General features: G+C 33.4%; 1 protein-coding gene across 5 annotated transcripts in view; it reads left to right on the top strand.

Annotated features, from left to right (window-relative positions):
* SENP7 (SUMO specific peptidase 7) overlaps positions 1–25996 on the top strand; it is a 133757-nt gene extending 107761 nt beyond the window's left edge. For all 5 annotated transcript variants that reach the window (XM_028119221.2, XM_028119220.2, XM_028119219.2 and 2 more), the window contains 12 exons: positions 2162–2341; positions 3940–4202; positions 5783–5916; positions 7431–7547; positions 10851–10973; positions 14667–14759; positions 15399–15523; positions 16293–16345; positions 21290–21333; positions 21428–21496; positions 22150–22300; positions 24179–25996. In XM_028119221.2, the coding sequence (XP_027975022.2) occupies positions 2162–2341; positions 3940–4202; positions 5783–5916; positions 7431–7547; positions 10851–10973; positions 14667–14759; positions 15399–15523; positions 16293–16345; positions 21290–21333; positions 21428–21496; positions 22150–22300; positions 24179–24316 (1490 nt within the window). In that variant the 3' untranslated portion in view covers positions 24317–25996. The remainder of the gene's footprint in view (positions 1–2161; positions 2342–3939; positions 4203–5782; positions 5917–7430; positions 7548–10850; positions 10974–14666; positions 14760–15398; positions 15524–16292; positions 16346–21289; positions 21334–21427; positions 21497–22149; positions 22301–24178) is intronic.
* The last annotated feature ends 1911 nt before the right edge of the window (positions 25997–27907 follow it).

Here is a 27907-nt window from a genome sequence, read left to right as displayed (position 1 = left end):
ATATACTCGAAAATTGCTACGAGAGTCGATCCTACATGTTCTCAACCTGAAAATGAAATGGTAGTTAAGGAGATGTTAGCTAATGCTTCGATGGTAATTGTTTTGCAGTAAATAAGTGTATCAAATTAACGTTAGCTTAAACTTACACAGTGTTATATGATAATTGTATCTCAGTAAAGCTGGAGAAAAATGAAAAGTCATAGTCCATGTAAAAAAAAGACAGTAAAATAAAGTAGGATAGCTAGGTAGAGAGAGAAAGATGGCGATAGGAAGAGACAGAACAGACTTTAAAAGGCAAGCCAGTAGGAAAGACTGGACGAAATAGATGCAAAGAAAAAGAAAACAAGAGTGATGAAAAGAAAAATGTTTAAAAACACAAGTAAGGAAAGAATGGAAGGATGAAGGAGAGAGAAGGAGGAATGAAAAAGGAAAGAGGAAGGGAGAGATAAAGAGATGAAGGAAGGAAGGATGTAAAGAAAGGAAGTAAGAAGAAAGATAGGAAGACAGGCAGGATACAGGCAAGTTAAGAATAGAGAAAGAAAAGGACAGTGAATGAATTGGACTGAAAAGAGAAAAAAAGCTATCAAAGAGAAAAGAAAAAGGAAGGGACCAAGATAGGAAGTAGGAGGAAAGAAAGAGAAGTTTAAAGTGATGAGTCTGTAGGAAAGAGTAAATACAAAAGAAATAAAGAATGTGGGAGTAAGAAATAGAAAGAAGCGTTTGAAGGGAGGAGGTAGTAAGAAAATTAAGTACAATTGTGGAATAGTGGGGAAAGAAATCTAAAAAGAACTCAGTTAAAATACTACAGTAAAATAGGATTGATGAATGGTGACAGCTATATGGAAGGTAGATAGGTATGTGAGGAGTAGATGTAAAACATAAATAGATCCATAGATAGGTGATAGATAGATGGATAGATATAGATTGATCACTAGATAGAAGTGATTTTAAAAAGGATTATCCAGGAAAATGCCAATATATAAAAGGTAGAAACAGAGTTAGAAAGAGAAGGAAGTTATGTAAAATGTTTTTAAAAGGAGCAGTGAAATAGTGTAAGTAGGCAGGCAAGCATGCAAACAGGCACAGAGGAGGAATAGAAATACAGAAAAGGAGCAAGAAAAACATGAAGAAATGGAATAAGGGAAGGAAAGAATGAATGAAAGGAGGAAAAAATAAAGAAATAAAGACAAGATGTTTAAAATGGATCAATTGATTATAAGAAAAAGAATAGAATATCTAGCGTGGGAACATTAAGATGACTAGTTAAGTATTTGAATGCTTATTGTAAAATGCTTGAGTGATATGAATCACCTGGGGTTTTTGTGTTTTGTGGTTTTTTTTTTTTTTTTTTTTTTTGGTAAGCCCAAAATTCTGATTCAGTACATCTAGAGTACAGTTCTGCGTTTCTAACAGGCTCTGATGTGATCCCAGGCTGAGAACTAGATTTTGAGTAGCAAGGTGCCAGGAGATAATGGGGGGAAGGAGTATTAAGAGATTTGTTTCAAATAGGTATTCTTCTTGAGTTTGTACTTAACTGATAACTTGTATTCCTAGTTCAGATGCTTATTTTCTTAAAGTTGGACTGGATGACCTTCAGGACTTCTTTACACTAGTTTTCTATGTTTATATGTATTTAAAAAAAATCCTCAAAGAAGCTTCTTTTAGCTTACTAGGAGAAAGACCCATAATTTTGAGTGATTACCTAGAGGCTTTGAGAAGTAAAGCCTGGAAGAATTTTATTTATTCATTTTTTTTAAACCTGGAAGAATTTTATAAGAAATATTATCTTAGACCATTCAAAAGCTCATAATATCTTTGAGAGTCTTTTGATAGTGGCTAGTCTCTATAGTGGAATGCACATATTTTGGGAGAAGAACCATAGGAATAAATTGGTTTGTGGTAACATTTGGGGTCTTGGTTGATGGTATTGACAAAATAGAAATATATAATTTTCTAAGCTATACTATGCTTAGTTTTCTGGATAGATCAGATAGTTGTCATTGTCGTCATCTTTCTTCTTCTTTGCTTTTTTTCTGCACTGGAAATAATACTTCTGTAAAATTTTGCCAATCATTCTTTTTGAAAAACATCGTGTATTAAAGAAGAGTCATATAGTATGTAAGTGTTTTATTCCTAATGTTATCTTTTTATTTGGTTTTAGTGTCCTTGAATGAGGTTTCATTGCTAGTGGATACCACACATTTAAAGAGGTTTGGGTTATGGAAAAATAAGGATGATGATCACGGTAAAAGGAGTCATGCTATCCTGTTCCTCTGGGTCTCTGCAAATTATCTTCAAGAGATTCAGACCCAACTAGAAAACTCCATATTAAGCCAGCAATGTGAGTATGAAATGACTTCTAAATTTTGGAATAACCTGAGAAGTCATGTAAATAGTTTTCTTCTAAAGTAATTTAATAGAATGTAATTATTTCATTGAATTGAAATTAAGTTCATTGGATTAAAAATAATTTTAACCCTTAATGTTATGCAAGATAAATTATTTTTTCTACATAATTTCTTCTGATAATTTTACTCAACCAAGAGAAATTATCTTCTAAAAAAGAAGGAATACTTTATCCTTAAATCAGTTGCCATCCTTGGCTATCTTTCTTACAAGTTTCTTGCCCTTGTTTCATAATGAATAGTGACAGCTAATCAGTGGCAGTGTTAAATAAAATACAGAAGTCTTTACCTTCAACATTATTCTTGAGTTTTTAAAAAAACTCACTTTACTTAAATATATCATTTTTCTAAGACCGGATTGAATACTTTTGGGAGAATGCTCCCCAAACTGGTCTATTTAAATGTATCTTAAATATCTCCCAATTTTGCTTAGTTTTCAACTCCTAAAGAGTCTAGTTTAGAATTGCATAAATCACATTAGTAAGGTTCTTTCTTACCTCTTTGATCGCTCTACCTTGCCCTCTGTACTCCCTTGCATTTAAACGTGGTAAGTAGTAAACTCAATTTTATACCTTTAGTATTATAGTAGTCTCTCCCTTTATCCATAAAGGATATGTTCCAAGACCCCCCCCAACAGATGGCTGAAACCACAAATAGTACTGAACTCTATATATACTATGTTTTTTCCCTATATATACATACCTATGATGAAATTTAATATATGTTAGGTACAGTAAGAGATTAACAATAATAACTAAGAATAAAATAGAATGATTATAACAATACACTGTAATAAAAAGTTACGTGAATGTGGTCTTTCTCAAAATATCTTATTACACTGTACTTACCTTTCTTAATGATGATGATGTAAGAAGATGAAATGAGGTGAATGATGTAGGCATTTTGATGTAGTGATAGCCTACTATTGACCTGATGGCAATAGGCCAGAAGGAAGATCATCTTCTGGACTGCGGTGGTTGACCATGGGTGACTGTAACTGTGGATAATGAAACCATGGATAAGGGAGGACTACTATGGTTATTTTGCTGTCCTACTCCAAATTAATTGGGAAAATTCATGATTAAATAGGGAAGTTGGGGAGTGAATGTCATCTGAGACCATTATTGAAATGACTGATGAAACAAAATGATTTTGAAGGAAGTGTTTGATCAGAATACTTTTTTAATTGGTAGATTTGATAAATGGAGGAGGCAAGAGAAAAATATTTAAATGCCTAGTTATCATTCATTCATTTATTCATAAATTCATTAATAAATGTTTACTAATACCTACCAAATGCCACATAGTAGAGATACAGCAACTAGTACTATTATAGAGTTTCTCTTTTAATGCAGGAAGAGTTAAAATTTGTGAGTTTTGAATCGCTATTACTAATGGCCTATTTTGGGATTTAATTTGCCTGGGTTATTAACTAACATACAAAATACTGTTATTAATAATTAAATTATTTTAATTATAATCCCCTTGAAAAATAACACTATTAATAAAAATTGGTTTCTTTTTTCTTTTATAGCAAAATCCAGTGAGTTCATTTTCCTTGAGCTACACAGTCCTATTTCACAAAGAGAAGAATTGAAATTGAAAGATATTATGACAGAAATAAGTACAACCAATGGAGAATTAGAGCTTTCTTATCCATTATCTTGGGTTCAGGCACTTCCTTTATTTCAGAACCTCTCTTCAAAAGAAAGTTCTTTTATTCATTATTATTGTGCTTCAACTTTTTCTTTTCCTGCTGTTGCTGCTGAAGAAATGAAGATGAAATCAGTATCTCAGGTTAGCGTATGATTAATATAATTGGCGAGGTTTTGTAAAAATTTGTTCACTGAAAATAGAGTGATGTGAAAAATGCTATGTTTTGTCAGAACGGTACAGGAGCCAACCTGAAAGAACTCCCAATACCAAAGCTAGAACAGTTTTATTTTTATTTTATTTTATTTTAAAGTAAACTTGACACCCAATATGGGGTTCGCACTCAACGCTGAGATCAAGAGTTGCATGCTCCACCAACTGAGCCAGCCAAGCGCCCCAAAGCTAGAACAGTTGGATCAATAAAATAGGTAATGATAACATGTGATTATTACCAAAGAGTAAAATAAATACCCATAAATCTATATTAATACAAATAAATACCTGAATTAATGAATGAAAAAGAAATACTGATGGTGGATAATTGACAATTCTTTCTTAGAAAAGTATTTTGATTAATAATGTAAAAGGAATAAGAAATACAAAGCCACCATAGTTAATGATTGTTGTAGGCAAGGTCCACCAATAGGTGAGAACTTGGAGAAACAGGATATGTGCATATTCTCAAAAGTCTCTCAGCCAAAATATTTATTAATTATAAAAAGAAAAGTAGTAACTTTACAGTGGAGAAATGTGGCAGACATCACCAGGAATAAGAGACAGTCACATCATGCACTGAGAAGGGTACATGACTTCTCTGGTATTCTTCCCAATATTGTGTAACCTCAATCTAATTATGAGAAGCATCAGACAAACCCAGTTACAAAATAACTGACCAATACTCTTGAAAATATCAAGGTCATGAAAGACAAGGAAAGACAGGAATTGTAGGATCCTCATACAGAAAAAAGATATCAGTGGAAACACTAGTGATTTCAGAATAAAGTCTAGTTTATAATACTATACCAATGTTAATTTCTTAGTTTTGATAGTTGTAACTGTGGTTATACAGATGTTAATATTGGGGGAATCTGGGAGAGGCTTATATATCTCTGCCAAATACATCTGGAAAGAAAAGTTTTTCAAAGTTTGTCTATGGCAAATATAAACTTTTGGTCTCTTAAATTTTATTTTGTCCTACCTGTTATATCTTTTGTTCATTTTGAACTGAAAAGTTTTCATGTTTTTCTTTAATTATAAAGCCCATATCTGTAAGTAACACTTCAAGTTAAGCTTTGACCACTGTATGTACAATATCTTTTTTTTAAAGATTTATTTATTTATTTGAGAGAGAGAGTGCATGTGAGTATGGGGAGGGGCAGAGGGAGAGAAAGAATCTCAAGCAGACTCCCTGCTGAGCGTGGAGCTCTACAAAGCGCTCGCTCTCATGACCCTGAGATCATGACCTCAGTTGAAATCAAGAGTTGGACGCTTAACCAACTGAGCCGCCCAGGTGCCCCCATATGTATAGTATCTTTTGATCAAAAGTACTGTTTTGATTGCATGATATCTTTGGAGAAATTCTAAATGTATAGATATAACTCATTGATACTGATTTCTTTTAGTCACGTTTTCTCTTGAAAGTCTAGGTTTTGACTTTATCCTTTTGAGAGATAATGTATATTTATGTATCTATAAGGAAACCTTTTTCTTTGCCATTTTGTCAGCCTTCAAATATAGATACAGCCAAGCCAACTTACACCTTCCTGCAGAAGCAAAGTAGTGGTTGCTACTCACTTTCTATTACGTCTAATCCAGATGAAGAATGGCGAGAAGTCAGGCACACTGGACCTGTTCAGAAGTATGTAGTGTGTCATATCCTGTTTGTAATAGGTGGACACGTTAGTAATTTTCATTCATATTGTTGATTTTAAGTAGTTTACCTTTCTCTTTTTAACTGAGGTGTAATTGACACACAATAAATATTACATTAGTTTCAGGTATACAACATAGTGATTTGACAATAGTTTACCTTTTTAAATGTTTGAGTTTTGCCCTTACACTGATGGTTAGTAATAGAAATAATAATTTTTTTATTTTTTAGAAAGTTAAAAAAATTTATTAAGAAAACAGTTGGTGCCATTTTACTTAGTTTTATGTCAGTAAGACATAAATGGTAACCAAAATGTCAAACTGAGTAAGATTGAAGTATTTGTTGAAAATACCCGAGTAGCAGTGTATGGTTTTTATGTTTATATATTCCATATCTGAATATATGGTAGGAAAAGTGGGGTTACTTAACTGAAGTGTGCCTCAACTTAAGGTACTTTGGAGTTTATTAGAACTTGTTTTTCAGTAGTTGCTACTTTATTCGTATTTTATCTTGTATGTGTCTCCTCATGGTGGCTAGGCAGAACAGGGAGTCTGTGCATTTGAGAGTGATTTCTCTTCCTCTGTATGTTTCTGTTAAACAAACAAACAAACAAACAACAAATAAAAAAACAGGATAGAAAATTTAGCCCATAAAATAGTAACTATCATATTAGCATTTAAAATTTCACATATTTTTATTTGCTTTGTTTGCCACGATTAAATCAATTGCAGATGACTTCATCTTCTTGAATCTTTCTGGTTTAAGAAGTACATATTATTATACCTTTATTATTGACTATATTCATGCAATGAGGACCATCATGTGTATTCCAAGATTATAGCTAGAAACTCAGAACTGCCCTTATTTCTAAGATTTTAGAGAAGGTGCCAGAAAAAAGATGCCTAATTAGTGGTTATCTGTTTTCTACTTCTTTCTGCTTGTGTTATAATCACTTGTTTTCTTTATATTCTCTTAAGATTTACATTACAAGCACTTTGTTATAGGAAACTTGCCTTCTCTGATCCCATGTTCTTTCTTTATTGCTCAGCTGTTGCTGTGGACTAGCCACCAGTAGGAGAACATAGTTTTTGACTGTTGGCTCTTCTAAATAGAAAGGAACTAGTCTTGGGGATTCCAACTTAGAGTTGGAAAGTCGAGCATAGGAAAATCTTTTATGGTTTATTACATCAGTTTGTTGAAAGTTAAAAATTGTACAGAAGAGAGATATCTTTGATGGTATTATAACTGATTGTGAGATATAAGGTATTGATTAGACAAATGTGATACTAGCCCACATGGGATTGGAAATGAAAAGATAATGAGAGTACTGTTAGTACCTTGTGAAAATAAAGGAAAATATAATTGCTTATATCCTGTTAAGTACTTTTACTCTGTACATTTTAGTTATTGAATATATTGCCCTATTAGTGTTATATAACAAATCTCTTTGATGTTAGAATTTTCACTACCAGTATGTTTTAACTTTAGTTTTACTTTTTAAGGTTGATTGTGTATCCTCCACCACCTACAAAAGGGGGATTAGGAGTAACTAATGAAGATCTGGAATGCTTAGAAGAAGGAGAGTTTCTTAATGATGTAATCATTGATTTCTACCTTAAGTAAGTACAATGATAAATGATCTTCTCATTTATCAGTTTTAATGTGAATCTTAAATCGCATGTCTATCACTGAAGTTTTGTTAACTCTAGCTAAAAGTAATCTGCCAAGAATTCAAAGATTTTTGCCTACCAGGGTTTTCTATAGTTGACTTCAGTTTCATTCCTTTACCTCCTATAGATGCTATATACTTGAGAAGAGTTACTGTTTTTTGTTTATTTTAGTTTTTTTTATTTACTTTTGATTTATAGTTCTTGGCTGTTATATTACTGTGGTGAAGGAAGTACTTAAAAAATTACAGATCATGGGGCGCCTGCCTTCGGCTCAGGTCATGATCCCAGGGTCCTGGGATCGAGCCCCGCATCGGGCTCCCTGTTCGGTGGGAAGCCTGCTTCTCCCTCTCCCACTCTCCCTGCTTGTGTTCCCTCTCTCACTGTGTCTCTCTCTGTCAAATAAATAAATAAAATCTTTAAAAAAAAATTACAGATCACTTTGGGAAAGGAAAAGAAGCAACTTTGTAGTTATCTCTTGTGTCTTTAAGCACTATAAGAGTTACCTGTTATTTAAAAAACCCATACCATGATTCCATTAAAAAATAATTTTCAACTTTTTGTATAGCCAAGCTGAAGGAATAGATAGGAAGGTTTTATAAACTTCCATGCAAAGTTTCTAGTCCTCATCTTACCTGAACCCTCTTGTTTAATATTACTAGCCTTATTCCAGTCTCTCAGGCTCTAAATCTCTCTTTAGCATTTACTCTTCATCTCAGATACTTTACATTTGATTTCTAGAATTGATTTGGGTCTTTTTAAATATCTTTTACCCGGGGCCTCATGAATTATGAGGTTTTCCAGTCTGTCTGGTAAGAACAGGCACTATTCTTGCTGCTGGCTACCATTCCCTCTCATCTTTTCAAGTAGTTCTCTCCCCAGCCTTTTCCTCACATGCATGTGGTGATCAAAATTCTTCTGAATACTTAAGGAGCATTCTCTGCAGGTGTCTGGAGTTTTCTTTATCTACAGCTCTTCCCTTTTCAGTATTCTGATCTGCAAATTCTAGTTTCCTTGGTCTCTGCTGACTTTCAATGTCTCCTCAACTTGTAGTCTGCCACCTGGGTTATTCCATCCCATGCTGCAGCCTGGAAACTAGCAACACACTAAGCTGGGGCATTAGGGGAGCTCACCTTGTTTTTTTCCCATTTCTCAAGGATCACTGTTCTTTGTTGCCTGATGTCCAGTGTTTTGAAAACTAGTGATTCATATATATTTTGTCTGATCTTTTGCTTCTTTCATCCAGGAGGATAAATCTGGCCTCTATTATTCCATCTTGGCTACAAGCAGAAGTCTCCATTATCATTGACTCTTTACCCTCCCTTCCCTCTCTACATAGTCAGTTGCCAATTTTTTCTTCTTCTTTTTTTATTATTAACATATATCATTTGTTTCAGGGGTACACATCTGTGATTCATCAGTCTTATACAATACATAGCCCTCACCACAACACATACCCTCCCCAATGTCCATCACCCAGCCACCCCATCCCTCCCACCCTCCTCCACTCCAGCAACTCTCAGTTTGTTTCCTGAGATTAAGAGTCTCTTATGGTTTGTCTCCCTCTCTGGTTTCGTCTTGTTTCATTTCAGTTGCCAATTTTAGTAGATTCTGTCTCTCAAATTCATTTATTCTTTTTCTTCTGTCATCATGATTTTCTAGTACTTCTTATCTGACTTGTTACTGACTTCTAACGAGTCTCCTTGTATCCTTTATCTCTGTTTTCCTATCCATTAAGTATATTACGACCACCACTATTCTTCTTAAACTACTCTATGAATGCAATTCCCATTAGAAACTTTCATTAATCTCTTATTACCTGTCAAATGAGTTCAGACACTCTGACATTTGAGTCTTGATAATTTGACACTATCTTTTCAGCCATCTACTAATAACCCTGTATGTATTACAAAGTCCAGCAAAATTGAATTATAAGTAATTTACTAAACAAAGCCCATTCTTATTCACTCTTCTCCCTTAATGCCCTGTTTGTCTTGATTCCGGAAGACTTTCCTCTTTATCTCAATCTGTTGAAGTTTTATTCCTCTTTCAAGGTTTCTCTGAAGTGGTACCTTCTTGAAACTTTTCCTAATCTTCTAAACAGATATTATTAACTCCCATAATACTTCATTGCATCTCTTTTATAATACTTATAATATTTTGCCTGATTTTAAAGTTAGTTGATGGTATTATGATCTTTCTCCTTCTAAAGGTTACACATCTTACATCTTACTTATTTTTGTATTCCTATAGTAGTGTCAAATTTATATTTGGTGAGATGAACTGGATCATATTGTTAGTTTTTGTGTGTTTTATTGGAATTAGCTAATACAATTTTATTCCTAATTTATTTCCAGTAGTACTTTTCTGTACTTCCTTTTCACTGAATTGCCTGTATCTCTGTCTCATTGACTTCTTTTCAGAGGGGATTCTAACTTTACTTTTTTAACTACTTTCTATTTATTAAATTAATGAATAACTTTGAAGTAATAAAGTACATAAATTGTAAGTGTACAGCTAATGAATGTTCTCATATATATGCACTCATATAATCATCATTCAGATCAAGATACCATTTCCAGCACACCAGAAGCATCCTTTTTGTCTCCTTCCATGTAGCAAAGCCTCCCCACAACCACATTAAAAAATTTCAAGTTGTGTTTGTCTTTTATGCTTTTTTTTTTTTAAAAAGCAATTACAAGGTCATTTTTGAACCTGCATAAACTATTAAGAATAGAAGAGTTCTCTAATTATGAAGGGTTTAAGTACTAAATCATAGAGTTATAAGCTTATGTTGAAGAATTGTTTCAGTAGAAATGGACTAAGGATTTATAGGTTAGGCATATCTCATAGTAATTAAAATTTTTCTAAATTTATTGTAGGAGTGTCATGGTTTCAGTATTTGATTAATCTTTCCTTCTATACTCACTCCTCTGGATTGTAAGCTATATGGTGGCAGGTACTCTTTTCTTCCCTCTTATTTTATATCTTAGTGTAAATATGGTGCTTGGTGGCATGTTAGGAATTTGATAAATACTTGTTAAGTAAGTGAAAGAATAAGCGGGCAATTTCTGCTTTAAATGGTCTTGATGGAGGGTGAGGTAAATAACCAAAAACACTGAAATCAGAGCAAATTGTAAGATTGCTTTGAATCTAATAGGCCATAAAAACGATTTCCAGAATACATAAGATAACTGGGAGAAGACCAGGTAAAATCTAAAAATAACTTACTTTTGTGGTGTTGCTGTTTTACAGGTATCTTATATTGGAGAAGGCATCAGATGAACTTGTTGAACGAAGTCACATTTTTAGTAGCTTTTTCTATAAATGCTTGACAAGAAAGGAAAATAATTTAACAGAAGATAATCCAAATCTTTCGTAAGTCATTCTTTCAATGTACATAAGTTTTAAGAGGAAAATATGCTATTTTGATGTTTCTAAGTGAAAAAACTTCTTATAGTATTTCCTGGAGTGAGCAGTATTACCACTTGTGCAGGCTTTTTTGCTCTAAGATATACTTCTCACCCTTCCACTGTTCTATTCCCTATCACAGGAGGCTGATTCTTGCAGCCTGTATTTCCAAGTACATGTTCTGTGGGGGACACTGGAAGTTGGAAGGCAAGGAAGGAAAAAGTCAGGTTATCCCCTTTGCCTTAGGCAGTGATTTTGACAGTGGCTTTTTTTCCTCTGTGGGTCGTGTCTTTCACTGGACAGATCTGTAAGAGTGCCAGCTCCTATCCAGAGGTACTACTGCTTCTTCCCCTTTACCCTTTAGTGTAGGGGTATAGCGGTTTCCTCCTATGCTAATCTCTGGTTGCCTCTCTGCTCCCTTTTTTGGCTTTGTACTTTCTCTATCATTACTGTAGCCAGTTCTCTGCATTACATTTTATCTGTCTTAAAATATAGGGTGTCTTGATTTTCTTGTCAGACTGTCACCAAAATACTACTCTTTAAACTACTGTAAATTATACAAAATACTATGTTTGCATAATTTAGCTTATAAGCAGAATTAATGGGGAGGGATATATGGAAGGGGAAGATTTATTAAATAAATCTGATATTTAATTTTTTGATGCCTTCCTGTTCTATTTTATAAATATAGAAATTGATGGTTAGTACCTTGCATTTAATCTTACATTTTGTTTTAAGATTACTAGTCCGTGCTTGGCATAACCACCTAGAAAGTGACGAAATGAAAGCAGGTAGAATCTGCTGTAGTTTTAAATTTTAAAATAATTTTTTAAATTAAAATTTGATATATGTTTGATCATATATAAAAGTAATATAAAACAAAGATACATAAGTGGCATATTCCAGGGTAATATATGTGTGTGTGTGTGTGTGTGTGTGTGTGTGTGTGTGTGTGTGTGTATATATATATATATATATGATACTATGCTTAGATATTAAGTATCTTATACACACACGCGCGCACACACACACACACACACACACAAACACACACACGCACACAGTTGACCCTGGAACAACATGGGTTTGAAACATGGGGGTGCACTTACATGCAGATTTTTTAAAAAATAAATACAGTACATGTATTTACTGTAAATACTGTAAATGTATTTTCCTTATGATTTTCTTAATAACTTTTTTGTACACCATCTATTTACTTATTATTTTATTTATTATTTTCTTTAGCTTACTGTATGATTTTTAAAATACATTATATAATATAGTACATGATATAATACATATAACATACAAAATATATGTTAGTTGATTTTATGTTATCAGTAAGGCTTCTGACCAACAGGAAGCCATTAGTGGTTAAGGTTTTGGGGAGTCAAAAGTTATATACATGGGTTTTCAACTCCATTGGGGGGGTCAGTGCCATTAACCCTCTCATTGTTCAAGGGTCAACTGTGTGTGTGTGTGTGTGTGTGTCTCACAGACAAAAATTCATCCCAATGCTTGTCCTGAGATATATGTAATTAGTATTCACATGAAGAATTTCTATAAATCAATAAAAAAATAAAAAAGCCCAGAATCAAAGTGGTAAGGAATATAAACCTTAATGGTAAATAAATCCCTGATAAAGAGGCTCAAACTACCAGTGTTAGGAATTGCAGACTAAATGATTCACAAACTCATTACTGTGGATTATGAGATGCTGACAGATCTGGCTTCTTTCCATCTCCCTAAACACATCTCATGACATTCTTTCCCCTCACTTATCCTACTTCATTCAGCTAAACCTGCCTCCTTTCAGTTTGCAGATATGCAAAGCTCTTTCCTATTTTCTGACGAAATTTCTTCTCCTGGCACTTTTTTGTTTCATAACATGATCTCTAATCATTTATTTGTTTGCTTGTCCTAAAGTTAAGGTTCATGAGGTCATGAACTTCATCTGTCTTATTTTCTACGCTATCCCCAGGGCCTTTTGCTCAGTGCTTGGAACATGCTAGGAACTCAAGAGAATAATCATGTATCTTACTGAATGCGGAGAGGACTGTTAGACATTTAATTGAAGATTTTCCAAAGAGTTAGGAACTGAGAATAAGAGATTATATTGTGTTCCCCATATTTTCTCCCGTTCTTCTTGCCCCATCCAGTGTCTCATATGTTACCAATCAAATAAGGTTAGCATAATCAGGAAATCAAGCACCAACATAAGAAAACCAGGTGTTTATCTTTAAGATTTTCTTTGTGTGTGTGTGTGTGTTTTTTTTAAGATTTTATTCATTTATTAGAGAGAGAAAGAGCACGAGCAGAGGGAGGGGCAGAGGGACAAGCAGACTCCCTGCTGAGTGAGGAGCTGGACGTGAAGTGGGGCTCAATCCCAGAGTCCTGAGATCATGACCTGAGCTGAAGTCAGATGCTTAACTGACTGAGCCACCCAGGCGCCCCTATCTTTAAGATTTTCAGATGGAAAAACAAATTAATAGTCTATGCACTAGTTGAAAATAATTGTTTATAGTCACTGAAATGGTTGGATCATTCTGAAATAAAATTCAGTAAACATAGGACTTATGATTATTTTATAAAGTTAATTTACATAGTGTCTAATTTCTACGACTTTTTTTCATCTCATTTTAGATTCCATCTTCTTCCTAATATTTATCCCTGTGAATTTGGTTAGATATTCAGATGAACAGGGATGGGGCAGAGATGTCTGTTTCCTATATTACTTGGAACTTAAAAAAATAAATACAAAAGAACTTAATGATTTGTTTCATTCTGTGCATAAAAAAGAGGTTCTTGAAGGGACTGAGCCAGAAGTCACATACCATCTCTTTTATGTCACTGTTAAATACCACCCCTCTCCTAAAACTTTTTTTGATATTCAGACTTGGTTTGATACCTTCCTTCCTTAGTTTTCCTGATTAGTTAAAGAAAAGATAACTATTTCTGTGTTCCAATTCTTTTCTAGGTAGCTTTTCTAAATGCTGTAACATAATTCCTTTATATTCCCTATGACACTTATATTTTAGTTATTTGTTGTAGTTGTTTTCTGCCCTGATTATTTTGTAAATTCCTTAAAGGTGGTGTGGGTGATTTTTATTAATTGTTCATAGGAACCTAATATTTGTTGAAGAAATGAAAGGTGGACGAATGGTGGGTATATTTAACTCATCTTATAATTTCCTTATATATGAAATGAAAGGAGATGAATGTCATCTTTAAAAAAAATCTAAGAATATATGCCTCATTCCTCCTCTTCTGTCAAGTTTTAACATCTCCCTCATCACAGATAAAACATTTAGATGATTCTCTTAAGGTTTTTATCATGTCCACATGGAGCTAAACTGAATAAATAGGAATAGCCGTTTATATTTAGTTGCTGAACCACTTTTGGAATCTATAAAACATACTATAAATTGCTTTTATTCTATGACATAATTGTTTATAAGCAGTGATTAGGTTTAAGAACAAACAGGAGTTAATGAAAAGAGGTGAATAATATATATCTTAATGTGTGTTAAATATTACATATCTTAGAGAGGATGGTTAACTAAACTGAACCTAACATTTTTCAGTGTATAAAAATGACTCTTGATATCTGTATCTTAAATTTAAAATTTTTTATATGTAAAATATCTTTCATATTCTCAGAATGGCACAGAGAAGACATAAAAGAGTAAGAACATGGACTCGTCACATAAACATCTTTAACAAAGATTACATTTTTGTGCCTGTAAATGAATCGTGAGTATTTTAGATTATTTAAACACAAAATTGGAGAGTACAGAAAAAAATATTTTGTGTTTTTATATTAATAATCAGTAAAAAGTATGGGTATGTAAATTCCAGGTATTATTTTTAATTTTTTCCAAAGAAATGGCTAAAACTATGAGTTACATATCTTAGATTTTGGTTTGACAGTGGTTATATTGTAAATGTAGTGAAAAAAGTAAAATGACAAATGCCCATAAGACTATAATGACTGAGACATTGAGTTTTCTTTCTTGGACTCAAAAGATTTTTTGAATAAAAGATCAAAAGATTTTAGGATGAATCTTAAAATATTTAAGAGAACAAGCTCTTTAAGCACAAATAGAAAAAAAGGTGATGCTGTGAGTCTTTATTAAAGCAGTTCCTCAGTAGGAAGCACTGATGGGATGAAAGTAAATGAATTTGAAATAACTCAGATTTTACCCTAAGTAGTCTTACTGCTTATTTAATTACTTTTGGAATGTGTATTCCATATTGTGTCAGATATTACAATGGGCTTCTTCAAAATTGATATGAAGTTTGTCATACCCACTTTCTCAGCTGTAGGTCTAGAACACATTCTTCTGCATTGTTTAGATTTTGTGTTACTAAGATTGTATTTCTTTTCAACAGCTCTCACTGGTACCTTGCAGTCATTTGTTTTCCATGGTTAGAAGAAGCTATATATGAAGATTTTCCACAAACTCTGTCCCAGCACTCTCAAGTCCAGCAGTCTCAACATGACAACAAAACAATAGGTGATAAATTTAATGTAGACAGTGTTTTTAATAATGATGACAACAGTAAAATGATTATAGTGAACAATATGAAGTTAAAAGATACTATAGTTTTTTATCATGAAACTTATTAGGAGAAAGAATAAGAAATCTGAAATTTTCATGATAGATGCCCAGACTCATGTATAGCCAGATGTAATTCTTAAGTTATACTGTTATGTCAAGTTTTATTGTAGCACTTTTTATAATCTTGGTAACATGACTAAGAATTCATGTTATGGATCTGCAGGCATAGACCAGTTCAGGTCTTTTGCCTCCTTGGTTAAATTTATTCTTGGGCATTTTATTCTTTTTGGTGCAATTGTAAATGGAATTGTTTTCTTAATTTTTCTTTCTGCTACTTGTTATTAATGTATAGAACTGCAATAAATTTCTGTATATTAATTTTGTGTCCTGCAACTTTAGTGAATTCATTTAAGAGTTTTTTGGTGGTGAAATCTCGCCTTTTTTTCTTAACATAAATGACCACAGTTCTTGTTAACACTAGTAAATTGGCTAAGTAATATCAGGTCTCTATGATTTTTCTTATGTTACAACCCAAATCTTAATTAAGCAAATAAGCCTACTTTTTTGAGGAAAAAAATGAAAATTATGTGTTTTATAGCTGTAGTCTAAACAGTAAGCAGAATTATTAATAGCCATTATCATTAATACTGGCCCAAACCACATCTAAATACTTTGCATTAAACATAAAATAAACACTAATAACGGCTTTATTATTTCTAACTAGATAATGATCTACATACTACTTCAACACTGTCTTTGGGTACAGAGGATTCCCAAGTAAGTATGTTCTTTTAGAAGGAAAACTCTTGAATGTAATCTTATCTGTAAAATAGGGCAGAGTGAGGATGGATGTTGTTGGACCATAATAAATTGTGCTGTTTTATGGTTCTTTGATGTATTTTATGGGATAGGAAAGAGAGGAAGAGAAATTATCATTCTTGCATTTGTTTAGCTTACTTTAACTTTTTTCATTTGTTTATTTAGTAATTTATTTGGTCATTTTGGTTGGTTCCTTTTCAGATGTACTTTTATTCTTCATCATGTCAGCATTTTTTTTTAGCTAGTGTAATTAGTAACCTAAACAACCATATGTATATGATATTTAATATATTTATATTAATATAATCAATATATTATAAAATAATATAAAATAATATAAATATAAAATATTTAATATATATTTAAAAATTCTTTTTATTTGAGTGTAGTTGACGTACACTGTTACATTAGTTTCAGGTGTAGAACATAGTGATTTGACAAGTTTAAATGTTATGCTATGCTTACCACAGACGTAGCCACCATCTGTCACCATATAGTGCTATTAGAGTATCATTGACCATATTCCTTATGCTGTGACTTTTATTCCTGTGGTTTATTTATTCCATAACTAGAAGCCTGTATCTCCCACTCCCCTTTACCCATTTTGCCCATCCCCTGACCCTCCTCCCCGCTGGCAACCATCAGTTTGTTCTCTGTATTTATAGGTCTTATTCTGCTTTTTTTTGTTTATTCATTTGTTTTTTTAGATTTTACATATGACTAAAATCTTACAGTATTTGTCTTTCTCAGTCTGAGTTATTTCATTTAGCATAGTACCCTCTAGCTCCATCCATGTCATTGCAAATGACATGATTTCATTCGTTTTTATGGCTGAGTAATAATCCTCTGTGTGTGTGTGTGTGTGTGTGTGTGCATGTGCACACACACAGCACATCTTCTTTATCCATTCATCTATTGATGGGCACTTGGACTGCTTCCATATCTTGGCCATTGTAAATAATGCTGCAGTAAACATAATGGTGCACATATCTTTTCAAATTAGTGTTTTCACTTTCTTTGGGTAAATACTGAGTGGTGGGATTATTGGATCATATGGTATTTCCCTTTTTAATTTTTTGAGGAAACTCCATATTGTTTTCCACAGTGGTTGTAGAAAACCAATTTACATTCTCACCAATAGTTTATGAGGATTCCTTTTTCTTCACATTCTCACCAACACTTGTTATTTTTTGTCTTTTGATTTCTGGCAAGTGTAAGGTGGTATTTCATTGTGGTTTTGATTTACATTTCCCTGATGATTAGTGATGTTGAATATTTTTTCATGTGTTTGTTGACCATCTGTATGTCTTCTTACGTCTATTCAGATCCTCTGCCCATCTTTAATTGGATTTGTGTGTGTGTGTTGAACTGTATAAGCTCTTTATGTATTTTGGATATTAACCTTTATGAGATATATCTTTGGCAGGTATCTTCTCCCATTCACTAGATTGCCTTTTTATTTTGTTGATGGTTTCTTTTGCTGTGCAAAAGCTTTTTATTTTGATGTAGTCCCAATAGTTTATTTTTGTTTTTGTTTCCCTTGCCTAAGGAGACAAATCTCGAAAAATGTTGCTAAGGCTGATGTCCAAGAGTACTGCCCATGTTTTCTTGAAGTAGGTTTATGGTTTCAGGTCTCACATTTAGGTCTTTAATTTTAAGTTGAATTTTGTGTATGGTGTAAGAAAGTGGTTCAGTTTCATTCTTTTGCTGTCTAGTTTTCCTGAACCATTTAATTGAAGAGACTGTCTTCTCCCCATTGTACATTCTTGCCTCCTTTGTTGTAGATTAATTGGCCATGTAGGTGTGGGTTTATTCCTGCACTCTCTATCCTGTTCCATTGATCTGTGTGTCTCTTTTTGTGGCAGAACCATACTGTTTTGATTACTGTAGCTTTGTAGTATAGCTTAAAATCTGAGGTTGAGATACCTCCAGCTTTGTTCTTCTTTCTCAAGATTGCTTTGGCTATTTGGGTTCTTTGTGGCTCCATACAGATTTTAGGATTATTTTTACTAGTTCTGTGAAAAATACTATTGGTATTTTGATAGGGATTGCATTGAATCTGTAGATGACTTTGTGTGGTGTGGACATTTTAACAATGTTAATTCTCCAAATCCATGAAAATGGTATATCTTTCCGTTTGTTTATTTGTCTTCAATTTCTTTCTTCAGTATTTTACATTTTCCGAGTACAGATCTTTCACCTCCTAGGTTGTTTATTCCTAGGTTTTGTTGTTGTTTTGGTATAATTGTAAATGGGATTGTTTTCTTAATTTCTATTTCTGCTATTTTGTTATTAATGTATAGAAATGCAGGAGATTTCTGTATATTAATTTTGTATCCTGCAACTTTACTGATTTCATTTATCAATTATAATAGTTTTTGGTGCAGTCTTTAGGGTTTTCTATATATAGTATGTCATCTGAATATAGTGATAGTTTTACTTCTACCTTACCAATTGGTTGCTTTTTATTTCTTTTCTTGTCTGATTGCTGGACTTCCAATACTATGTTGAATAAAAGTGGTGAGAGTGGAATCTTTGTTCCTGGTCTTAGAGGAGAAGCTTTTAGCTTTCCCCCATAAGTATGATGTTAGCTATGGGCCTTCATACATGAACTTTATGATGTTGTTGAGCTATGTTCCCTCTAAACCCACTTTGATGAAAGTGTTCATCATGAATGGATGTTGAATTTTGTCCAGTGCTTTTTCCACATCTATTAAGATGATCATATAGTTTTTATCCTTTAATTTGTTAATGTGATGTGTCACATTGGTTGATTTGTGGATACTGAACCATCCTTGCATACCTGGAATAAATCCCACTTAATTGAGGTGAATGATTCTTTAGTGTTGAATTCAGTTTGTTAATATTTTGTTGATGATTTTTGCATCTGTGTTCATCAGAGATATTGGCTTATAGTTTTTTTTTTTTTTTTAGTGTCTTTGTCTGGTTTCAGTATCAGAGTAATGCTGGCTTTGTAGAAGGAGTGTGGAAGCTTCCCTTCTACTTTTTTGGGAATAGTTTGAGGAGAATAGATACTAACTCTTCTTTATTTTTTTTTAAAAATATTTATTTTTGAGAGAGAGAGGAGCAGGGGGAGGAGCAGAGCCCAATGTGGGGCTCAATCTCATGATCCTGAGATCATCACCTGAGCCAAAACCAAGAGTTGGTCGTTTAACTGACTGAGCCACCCAGGCACCCCCTAACTCTTCTTTAAATGTTCTGTAGAATCAATTATGAATCTATCTGGTCATTGACTTTTTGTTTGTTTTTTGATTACTGATTCAGTTTCATTATTAGTAATTGGTCTGTTTAGATTTTCTGTTTCTTTCTGATTCATTTTTGGAAGATTGTGTGTTTCTAGGAATTTATTCCTTTCTTCTAGGTTGTCCAATTTTTTGGCATGAAAGTTTTTCTAGTAGTTTTTATAATCCTTTGTATTTCTTGGGTGTTGTTATTTCTCATCTTTCATTTCTGGTTTTATTTGAGTCCTCTGTCTTTTTTCTTGATGAGTCTGGGTATAGGTTTATCATTTTGTTTATATTTTCAAAGACCCAGCTCTTGGTTTCATTAATCTTTTCTATTGTTTTTCTTTTTAGTTTTTGTTTCATTTATTTTCAACCTGAGCTTTATTATTTCCTTTCTTCTGGCTTTGGGCTTTGTTGGAGCTTTCTTTTCTAGTTTCTTTAGGTGTAGAGTTAGATTGTTTATTTGAGATTTTCCTTGTTTTTTGAGGTAGGCATATATCGCTATAAACAGCCTCCCGAAGATTTTTAATTATTGTGTTTTCATTTGTCTCCATGTATTTTTTTTTTATTACCTCTTTGAGTTCTTTGTTGACCCAGTTATTTAGTAGTATGTTGTTTGGCATTCACATTTTTGTGTTTCGTTAACTTTTCTTTTATGGACCTCCAAGCTGGTATGCATGGTCTAGATTTGTTGTCTTAATTGACTAAGGTAGCCGCCTAGTGATTTTTTTTTTTTTTTTGTAGGTACAGAGAGCAGCAGTCTTCCTATCCTAGCATAGGCTTATTTCTTTACTGTTACTGGTATAGGGTGGGCAGAAGGAAGTTTCCTTTTCTGCTCTAACAGTGACACGATAGGGGAGTTTCTTTTTGCTTATAGAAACGGCTTGCCAGGGGTGCGTGGGTGGCTCAGTTGGTTAAGCATCTACCTTCGGCTGAGGTCACGATCCCAGCATCCTGGGATGGAGCCCTGTGTTGGGCTCCCTGTGGGGCCCGCTTTTCCTTGTCCCTCTGCCTTCCACCCCACACTTCACAGTCTCTCTCTCTCTCTGTCAAATAAATAAATAAAATCTTAAAAAAAAAAAGAAACAGGCTTCCAGATTAGGTTCCTTGGAACACTTGTTCTGAGATGCAGATTATGATAAAAGGATTGTAAGGTCAGTTAAGTTGAGTAAACCCTGTGTCTTATTCCTCTCTTAAAGATTCACTGTTAAATTAGAATAATAAAGGTACTGAGAAGTTTTTTGTAAAAGAAATCTGCTTAAGTTTGATCTGTTGTTTCTCAAATTTGTCTCCACCAACATCATACGTTGAGTTAGAAAATGTATGTAAGGGTAGGTTAAATTAACTTGTTTATGTTTGCTTAAGATGGTAACTCTGAATAGAAGTAATTAAAATTCTAGGTTGTTTTTAGGCTATGTTAAAGTGCCATAACTTCTTGAGGACACATGTAAAAGTGTATAAGATACTCTATCACCAGTATAAGAAAATAAATCAGTGAACTTCTGAAAAAATGATGTTGGTTCACTTTAGATGATGAAAAGAGCTCTTACTTGAAATTTTAATTTCGGAGTATTTCAAACATTTTAAAGAGTAACTGCATATTAATTTATTCAAACTGGTTTTAATTGCAAAGTCATAAAAATTCCTGTTATTTCAGAGTACCGAGATGAATACATCAATACCAAAGAAAATGTGTAAAAGGTAGGTACATGCTGTTATAATAGTTTTTTCGGATATTTAAATTTATTCTATATGCAGATATGTACACCTTGATTTCTTTTTTTGCTTTTCATAGACCATGCATTCTCATACTAGATTCCTTGAAAGCTGCTTCTATACAAAACACAGTTCAGAATTTACGAGAGTAAGTAATGACAATTTTACCCTCACTCTGTTATCTAAAATCTCAATAATTTTGAAGCTACTGTAAGAATTACTGAAAAGATTATATCAGGAATTATATTTTATTATGTACTTAGATGAGGTCTACAAATCTAATCAATAATAAATATCCCCTATTGTATGTTAATATTCAAGTATTAATATTTTTCAAATACTAACTTGTATATATTGAAAGCAGATTCAGAATTTGTATTCATAACTGAACAATATGTATAATTTTACAAAGGAGCATTGCAGATATTAGTGGTTATCAGAAGCATCATTTTAGAAAAAGTAAGAACTTTTTCACATTTTTATTGTGTGTGTTTGTGTGTATAATTTTGTAATTTAGTATCTGGAAATAGCAACTAAAGTTTGAAATAATTTATCAGTTTACTTCATGATATAAATGAGTTTGTATGAGTTATGAAGTTGAGTTGTTGAAAAAAGTCTAGATTTTAGTTTAAAATTCAGATGATTTTCTTTTTAGTAACCCTTGAGGCCTCATATACTATAATTTGTACTGTTAAATTTGGTTTGAGGCAACACATCTGGCAGCAAATGTTTTTCCATCTTTGTGTTGAATAATAGTAAAGGGATTTCTACTAGAATCACTCTACTTTTTAATGATTCAAGGTATTTAGAGGTAGAGTGGGAAGTTAAACGAAAAACTCATCGTGAATTCAGCAAAACAAACATGGTGGACCTATGCCCTAAAGTTCCTAAACAAGATAACAGCAGTGATTGTGGAGTATATTTACTGCAATATGTGGAGAGCTTCTTTAAGGTATGTAAAGATGAAAATGAATATTTTATTCACAATTACCAGCATATAATCACAAATTACTGGGTGAGCAAAGAAGCAAGGAAATATTACAGGTAATCAAGAAAGAAAAAAAAATAAAACCACATATAATCCAGATATTGGAGTTATTTAACAGGTAAGAACTTTAAAATGATTTGAATAATATGTTAGAGAAAAATAGTGAAAGATGAACAAAATGGATAGAGATGGAATCTACTAAAAAAAATCAAGTGGACATTCTAGAGCTGAAAATGCATAATAATGTATCTGAAATTAAGAACTTACATTTGTTGTGATGAGCATTGAGTGTTGTATATGTGTGATGAATCCCTAAATCCTACACCTGAAACTAATATTACACTGTATGTTAACTAAGTGGAATATAAATAAGAACTTAGGAGAAAAAGAAAAATGAACTTATTGGTTGGGTTTAATAGCAGACTTGGATGCAGCAGAAGACAGGATTAGAACTTGGAAAAAAAAGGGCAATAGAAGAAATTCCACTGTATTTTAAAGAGAAAAAAGGAACATAAAGAACAGAATATAAGAGACAAGTGTGATACAAGTCAAAAAGTATAATTTGCATGTAATTAGAGTTCCAGAAGGATTAGATTGGGAGAGAGAGAAAGGCAGACAAAAATTTGAAGAAAAAATTTCAAAATTAAAAGACCCATATATAGGGGGCACCTGGGTGGCTCAGTCGGTTGAGCATCTGCCTTTGGCTCAGGTCATGATTTCAGGGTCCTGGGATTGAGTCCTGTGTTGGGCTCCTTGCTCAGCGGGGAGTCTGCTTCTCCCTCTCCCTTTCCTTCTGTGCGAGCGCTCATTCTCTCTCTCTCTTTCTCTCAAATAAATAAAATCTTAAAAAAAAAGACATATATTCAAGAGGCTCAGAAAACCATAAGATAGATAAATACAATAATAAGCATGAGTGTTACTTTCTAGCTCATCAGTGATAACTATAGGTAGCAGTATTAAGGAAGAAATTTTATTTTATTAAAGATTTATTTATTTAGTTGACGGAGAGAGAGAGAGACAGCTAGAGAGGGAACACAAGCAGGGGGAGTAGAGAGGGAGAAGCAGGCTTCCCGCCAAGGAGGGAGCCTGATGCGGGTCTTGATCCCAACACCGTGGGATCATGACCTGAGCCGAAGGCAGACGCTTAATGACTGAGCCATCCAGGCGCCCGGGAAGAAATTTTAAAAGCAAGGAATCACTCTTTGCTTTTAAACTGTCCAATCATTACTTCAGTCATTACCAACATTATTTGTGAAGCCCCTCTCCCCTCTCTGGAGGTCAGGGATGGGTGAGACTGAAACTTCCAACCCTCTAATTGAATTGTTGGTTGTCTTGGCAACCAGCCCCATTTTTTGGTGTGGTGTTATGAAAATGGGTATAGGAGTAGGGTTTTTTTGACTAGTACCAAAGGTACTTTTAGCATGTAAGGGTTATAGTATACAGTTAGAACTTTTGGTATAATTGGGAAGGAATGGTAATACATAGTTTTAGGTGAATTATGTAGTATATGAATTATATTTCAGTAAAGCTGTTATTTTAAAAAGTTAGCAGTTTCTCATTTCTTATAAAATGAAATTAAAACAGGGGCGCCTGGGTGGCTCAGTCGTTAAGTGTCTGCCTTCAGCTCCGGTCATGATCCCAGGGTCCTGGGATTGAGCCCCGCATCGGGCTCCCTGCTCTGCGGGAAGCCTGCTTCTCCCTCTCCCACTCCCCCTGCTTGTGTTCCCTCTCTCACTGTGTCTCTCTCTGTCAAATAAACAAATAAAATCTTTAAAAAAAATGAAATTAAAACATTTGAATTTTACTGCTAAAGTGATTACATTTTTTCTTTTCTTTCATTAGGATCCTATTGTTAATTTTGAACTTCCAATTCATTTGGAGAAATGGTTTCCTCGTCATGTAATAAAGACCAAGCGGGAAGATATTCGAGAGCTCATTTTGAAACTTCATTTACAGCAACAGAAGGGCAGCAGTAGCTAGTTAATCTGTACAAACATGACACAGATGTTCTGTAAGATTACTGGAAAGCCGCTTACCAGCATTTGTGTTAGCTCACAGAGGAGAAAATAGCTTGTTGTAGTTTTATAAGTCATTGAACAGTATCTAAAATATATAAGATATTATTAGACTATTGAGATCTCATAGATGCAGTGGAAAATGGGGGTGATATAAACTTATTAGATAGAAATTAAAATTTCATAAATATTTGATATTTTTCTGATTAAATATGCTTCTGATTATGCAATAGCATATGTAAATGTGGGAATGTTTTTGTAGATAATAAAACTATGTGATCTGTACTTCCATATAACTGGGAGTTGAGGGGAGTTAGGTCCTCCCTGGTGCCAGCCCCAGTGCTTGTCAAGTTTGTTGACAAGTCACATGTTATTGTAATTCTATTCTTTGCAGCTCAAGCATGCAGTATGAATACTGTGTATTTTTTTAAAGAAGAATTTAGTATTAAGGCTTCAGAAAATGCCATTTACGGCATCCCTTCTGTATAGTGTAAAAGAGGACATGATGTTAGGAGATGATAAAAATTGACTCTTTCAAAGCGCAGCTTATTTTTCTCAGTTGCTAAATGGAACTGTTACTCTGCTGTAATTGTTATATGTTCTCTTTTTCTTTTGATGTCATATGTGGGAATCTGAGAATTAGTGCATTCATTCAGAATGAAATTTGGAACAAAAAAATGTTAACTGTCCAAAATATGTTTATAAAAATTACATTTGTAGCTCAACTTAGTTTGAGGTATAGCTTTATCAGTATTGACTTCTATCCTATTCTGATATCTTAGAATGTATATACACAGTTTCTATAAGTACAGAAGATAAAATTGGTGTCCTCATAACTTTAATTAAAAAAACACCCTCAAAATCTTATTTATTAATTGTTAGAACTAAATATATAATTTTATAGCTCTGTTTACCTGGTATTCATCTGAAAAGCCAGATTGCTAGAATTGCTTTTATATTTTTAAATTGTAGTTTTTAGAGACCTATGATCCCTATGGAGCATAAGTTTTTATTAAATGTTCAGGTAACAGTTTTGAATTCATGTGATGATGGTGGTATTATATGATTGAGGACTTCACAACCTTTTAATGTTTATCAGGAAAATTTTGAGGGGACAATGATACTGTATTTTCTCAGATAAGAAACATGTTTTCTAAGAGTATTATTTTGATCATCTGTTTTAAGCATCTCTTCGATTTATATTGTTAACTGTATATAAAGCAGTGAAGCAAAGGCAATTTAAGATAAAGGTAAAAATTGGCACATTTTATTTCAAAATCATGTGAATTTGAAGTTGTCAGTCAAGCCTCAGTGTTTTTGAGTTTTTGTTAATCTTGTCACCATCTTTATATTGTTAAAGATATTTGTCTTTTGAGATTTCTTATAAAGATGGTTATAATTACATGTTTTCATTCCCAATTTCTGTGTGTATGGGAGGGGACTTTCTAAAATGACTATTAATTATTTTGTACATCTAATTTTGGGAAAGCAAGTATGTAATACATCTTCTTGTGACTTCTTTTTTGTTTGTATGTTTTTCAAAGGTACCACTGTCCTTTATCATGTTTTGAAGATTGTTTAAAATTCATTTTCCTAAATTCATGTGGAAATAATGCATTGAATATCAACATTTTATATTAAACACGTTTCCAGTTCATTAAATTGAGGTGTAATTTTCTTTTCTTAAGAAACATGAGCCATTCTTAGAAATAAATTTTCAAATTTATGATTTCCAGTTCATATCTCATAACTGGTGCTTAGGTTAATTTTTCTTTTTACTTTAGCAGGCATATAGTTAATTTGTTCATTCAGGAAACATTTTTGGAGCATCTATTAATAGGCAGTTTGCTAGGTACAAAAAAATGAACTGCAGCTTTTATTCTTGAGTCATTTTTAGCCTAGTGGGAGAAATGAACATATGAATAGTTTTAATATTCCTGGTAAAAACTGTAATAGAGTTTCTCGGGAGCTCAGGGGGAGTTCGTCCTAGCTGTGTGTGTATGTGTGAGTGAGAGGTGGTAAAAAGGTAGTAAGAGAGTTGTCACTGGACAGCGAAAGTCTTCCCAGAGAAGATAATACTTTTTCTAATTTATAACTCTTGGTGTGAAACAAGTAGTAAGTTTTTTTTTGACTCCTATCCAATCACTTAAGTAGGACTTAGAAAAAGTTTAATGCCTCTTATAATCGGCTTGTTTTCCTTTTATGTTATGGGAAAAAATAGGGCTCCTGTCACACAGAGCCCTTTATAATCTGGTTCCAATCTACGCACTGTCCTCATCTTTCCAGCGTCACCTGCTTTTTAATCATACAAAATTACTCATTTATGCTGTAATTGCTTTTGGCTTAACACCAAGCTTGAGCCTTTCCTTCATAGCAAATTATCTAGGGTTTTCTTTCAGTAATGTTTCTTTGGAAATGTACTGAGCTAAAATAAATGTGGAATGTCATTTGTATTCAGTATTTTTTTGATTGTGAAAATGATCTCTGATTGTTGAACTATGGGCTGGGAGAACTGTGAGTAGACATGCATACTCTGAAGGCCTGCTTGACTAGAACTACAGAAAACTTTATTGGAAAACATAGGCTTTTCCTTCCTTCTGTAGAGTCTCTTTTAACTGAACTTGTCCTTGTGGAAATTTGGAAACTTTGCTCAGCGGCCATTAAAGACAAGCTTTTGTGGGCATAAGGCTTCCTTATGCTGGTATGGTCTACACCCACCCAGCTAGTCTCTTCTCTTACAACTGAGTGCATCCCTTTTGGGGTCTGAAGAAGTTGGGGTTGGGACTATTTTGGGATCCTCAAGAGAAATGTGCTTTATAGATCTTTACAAAACTCTTTTTTTTTTTTCAGAGAACTTCACTAGAGGTACATGACATAAGATGTATATCCAGTGCTATTTGATAGTAAATCCTAGCTTTCCCAGGAACTTTGACTAATTTAATTGCTTTCTACTAGGTTTATTTGATTAAAAACAGCTGTCCTAATACAAAGAATTTTATCTGGTCCCACTGTGGTAAAAGATAGACTTTCTTGGTTAAGAGTTCCTCATATACATAAACACACCGGACCTCATGTTTAATAGCTAATTAAGCAACGTAGTTATCATGTGGCTATCATTTTTATTGTATGCTTAGTATGTACCAGGCACTATTCTAAGCATTTTCTGTGTATTAACTAATTCAGTCCTCACAACAGCTCTATCATGAGTTTACTTCACTATTCCTATCCCATTTTATACATAAGGAAGAAGACATTAAGTGGTTATAACCAAAGATTTTCAAATTTATTTTTTTTATAGATTTTATTTATTTGTCAGAGAGAACACAAGCAGGGGGAGTGGGAGAGGGAGAAGCAGGCTTCCTGCTGAGCAGGGAGCCCGATGCGGGACTCCATCCCAGGACCCTGGGATCGTGACCTGGGCCGAAGGCAGATGCTTACCCGCCTGGGCCACCCAGACGTCCCTGATTTTCAAATTTTTTATCAAGGAGAGAAATTTACACGACAGTAACATGACAAAAGAAATTAGGTCCAGGAAAACTAGCTAGAGCTAGTTTTG

Source organism: Eumetopias jubatus, unplaced genomic scaffold (assembly GCF_037043125.1).
Source record: "Eumetopias jubatus isolate StellerSeaLion01/CBP00866 unplaced genomic scaffold, mEumJub1_p1.0 scaffold_1, whole genome shotgun sequence".
Classification (NCBI taxonomy): Eukaryota; Metazoa; Chordata; class Mammalia; order Carnivora; family Otariidae; genus Eumetopias; species Eumetopias jubatus.
The sequence above is the reverse complement of the archived record's forward strand: the minus strand, read 5'-3'. Positions and strand labels throughout refer to the sequence as shown.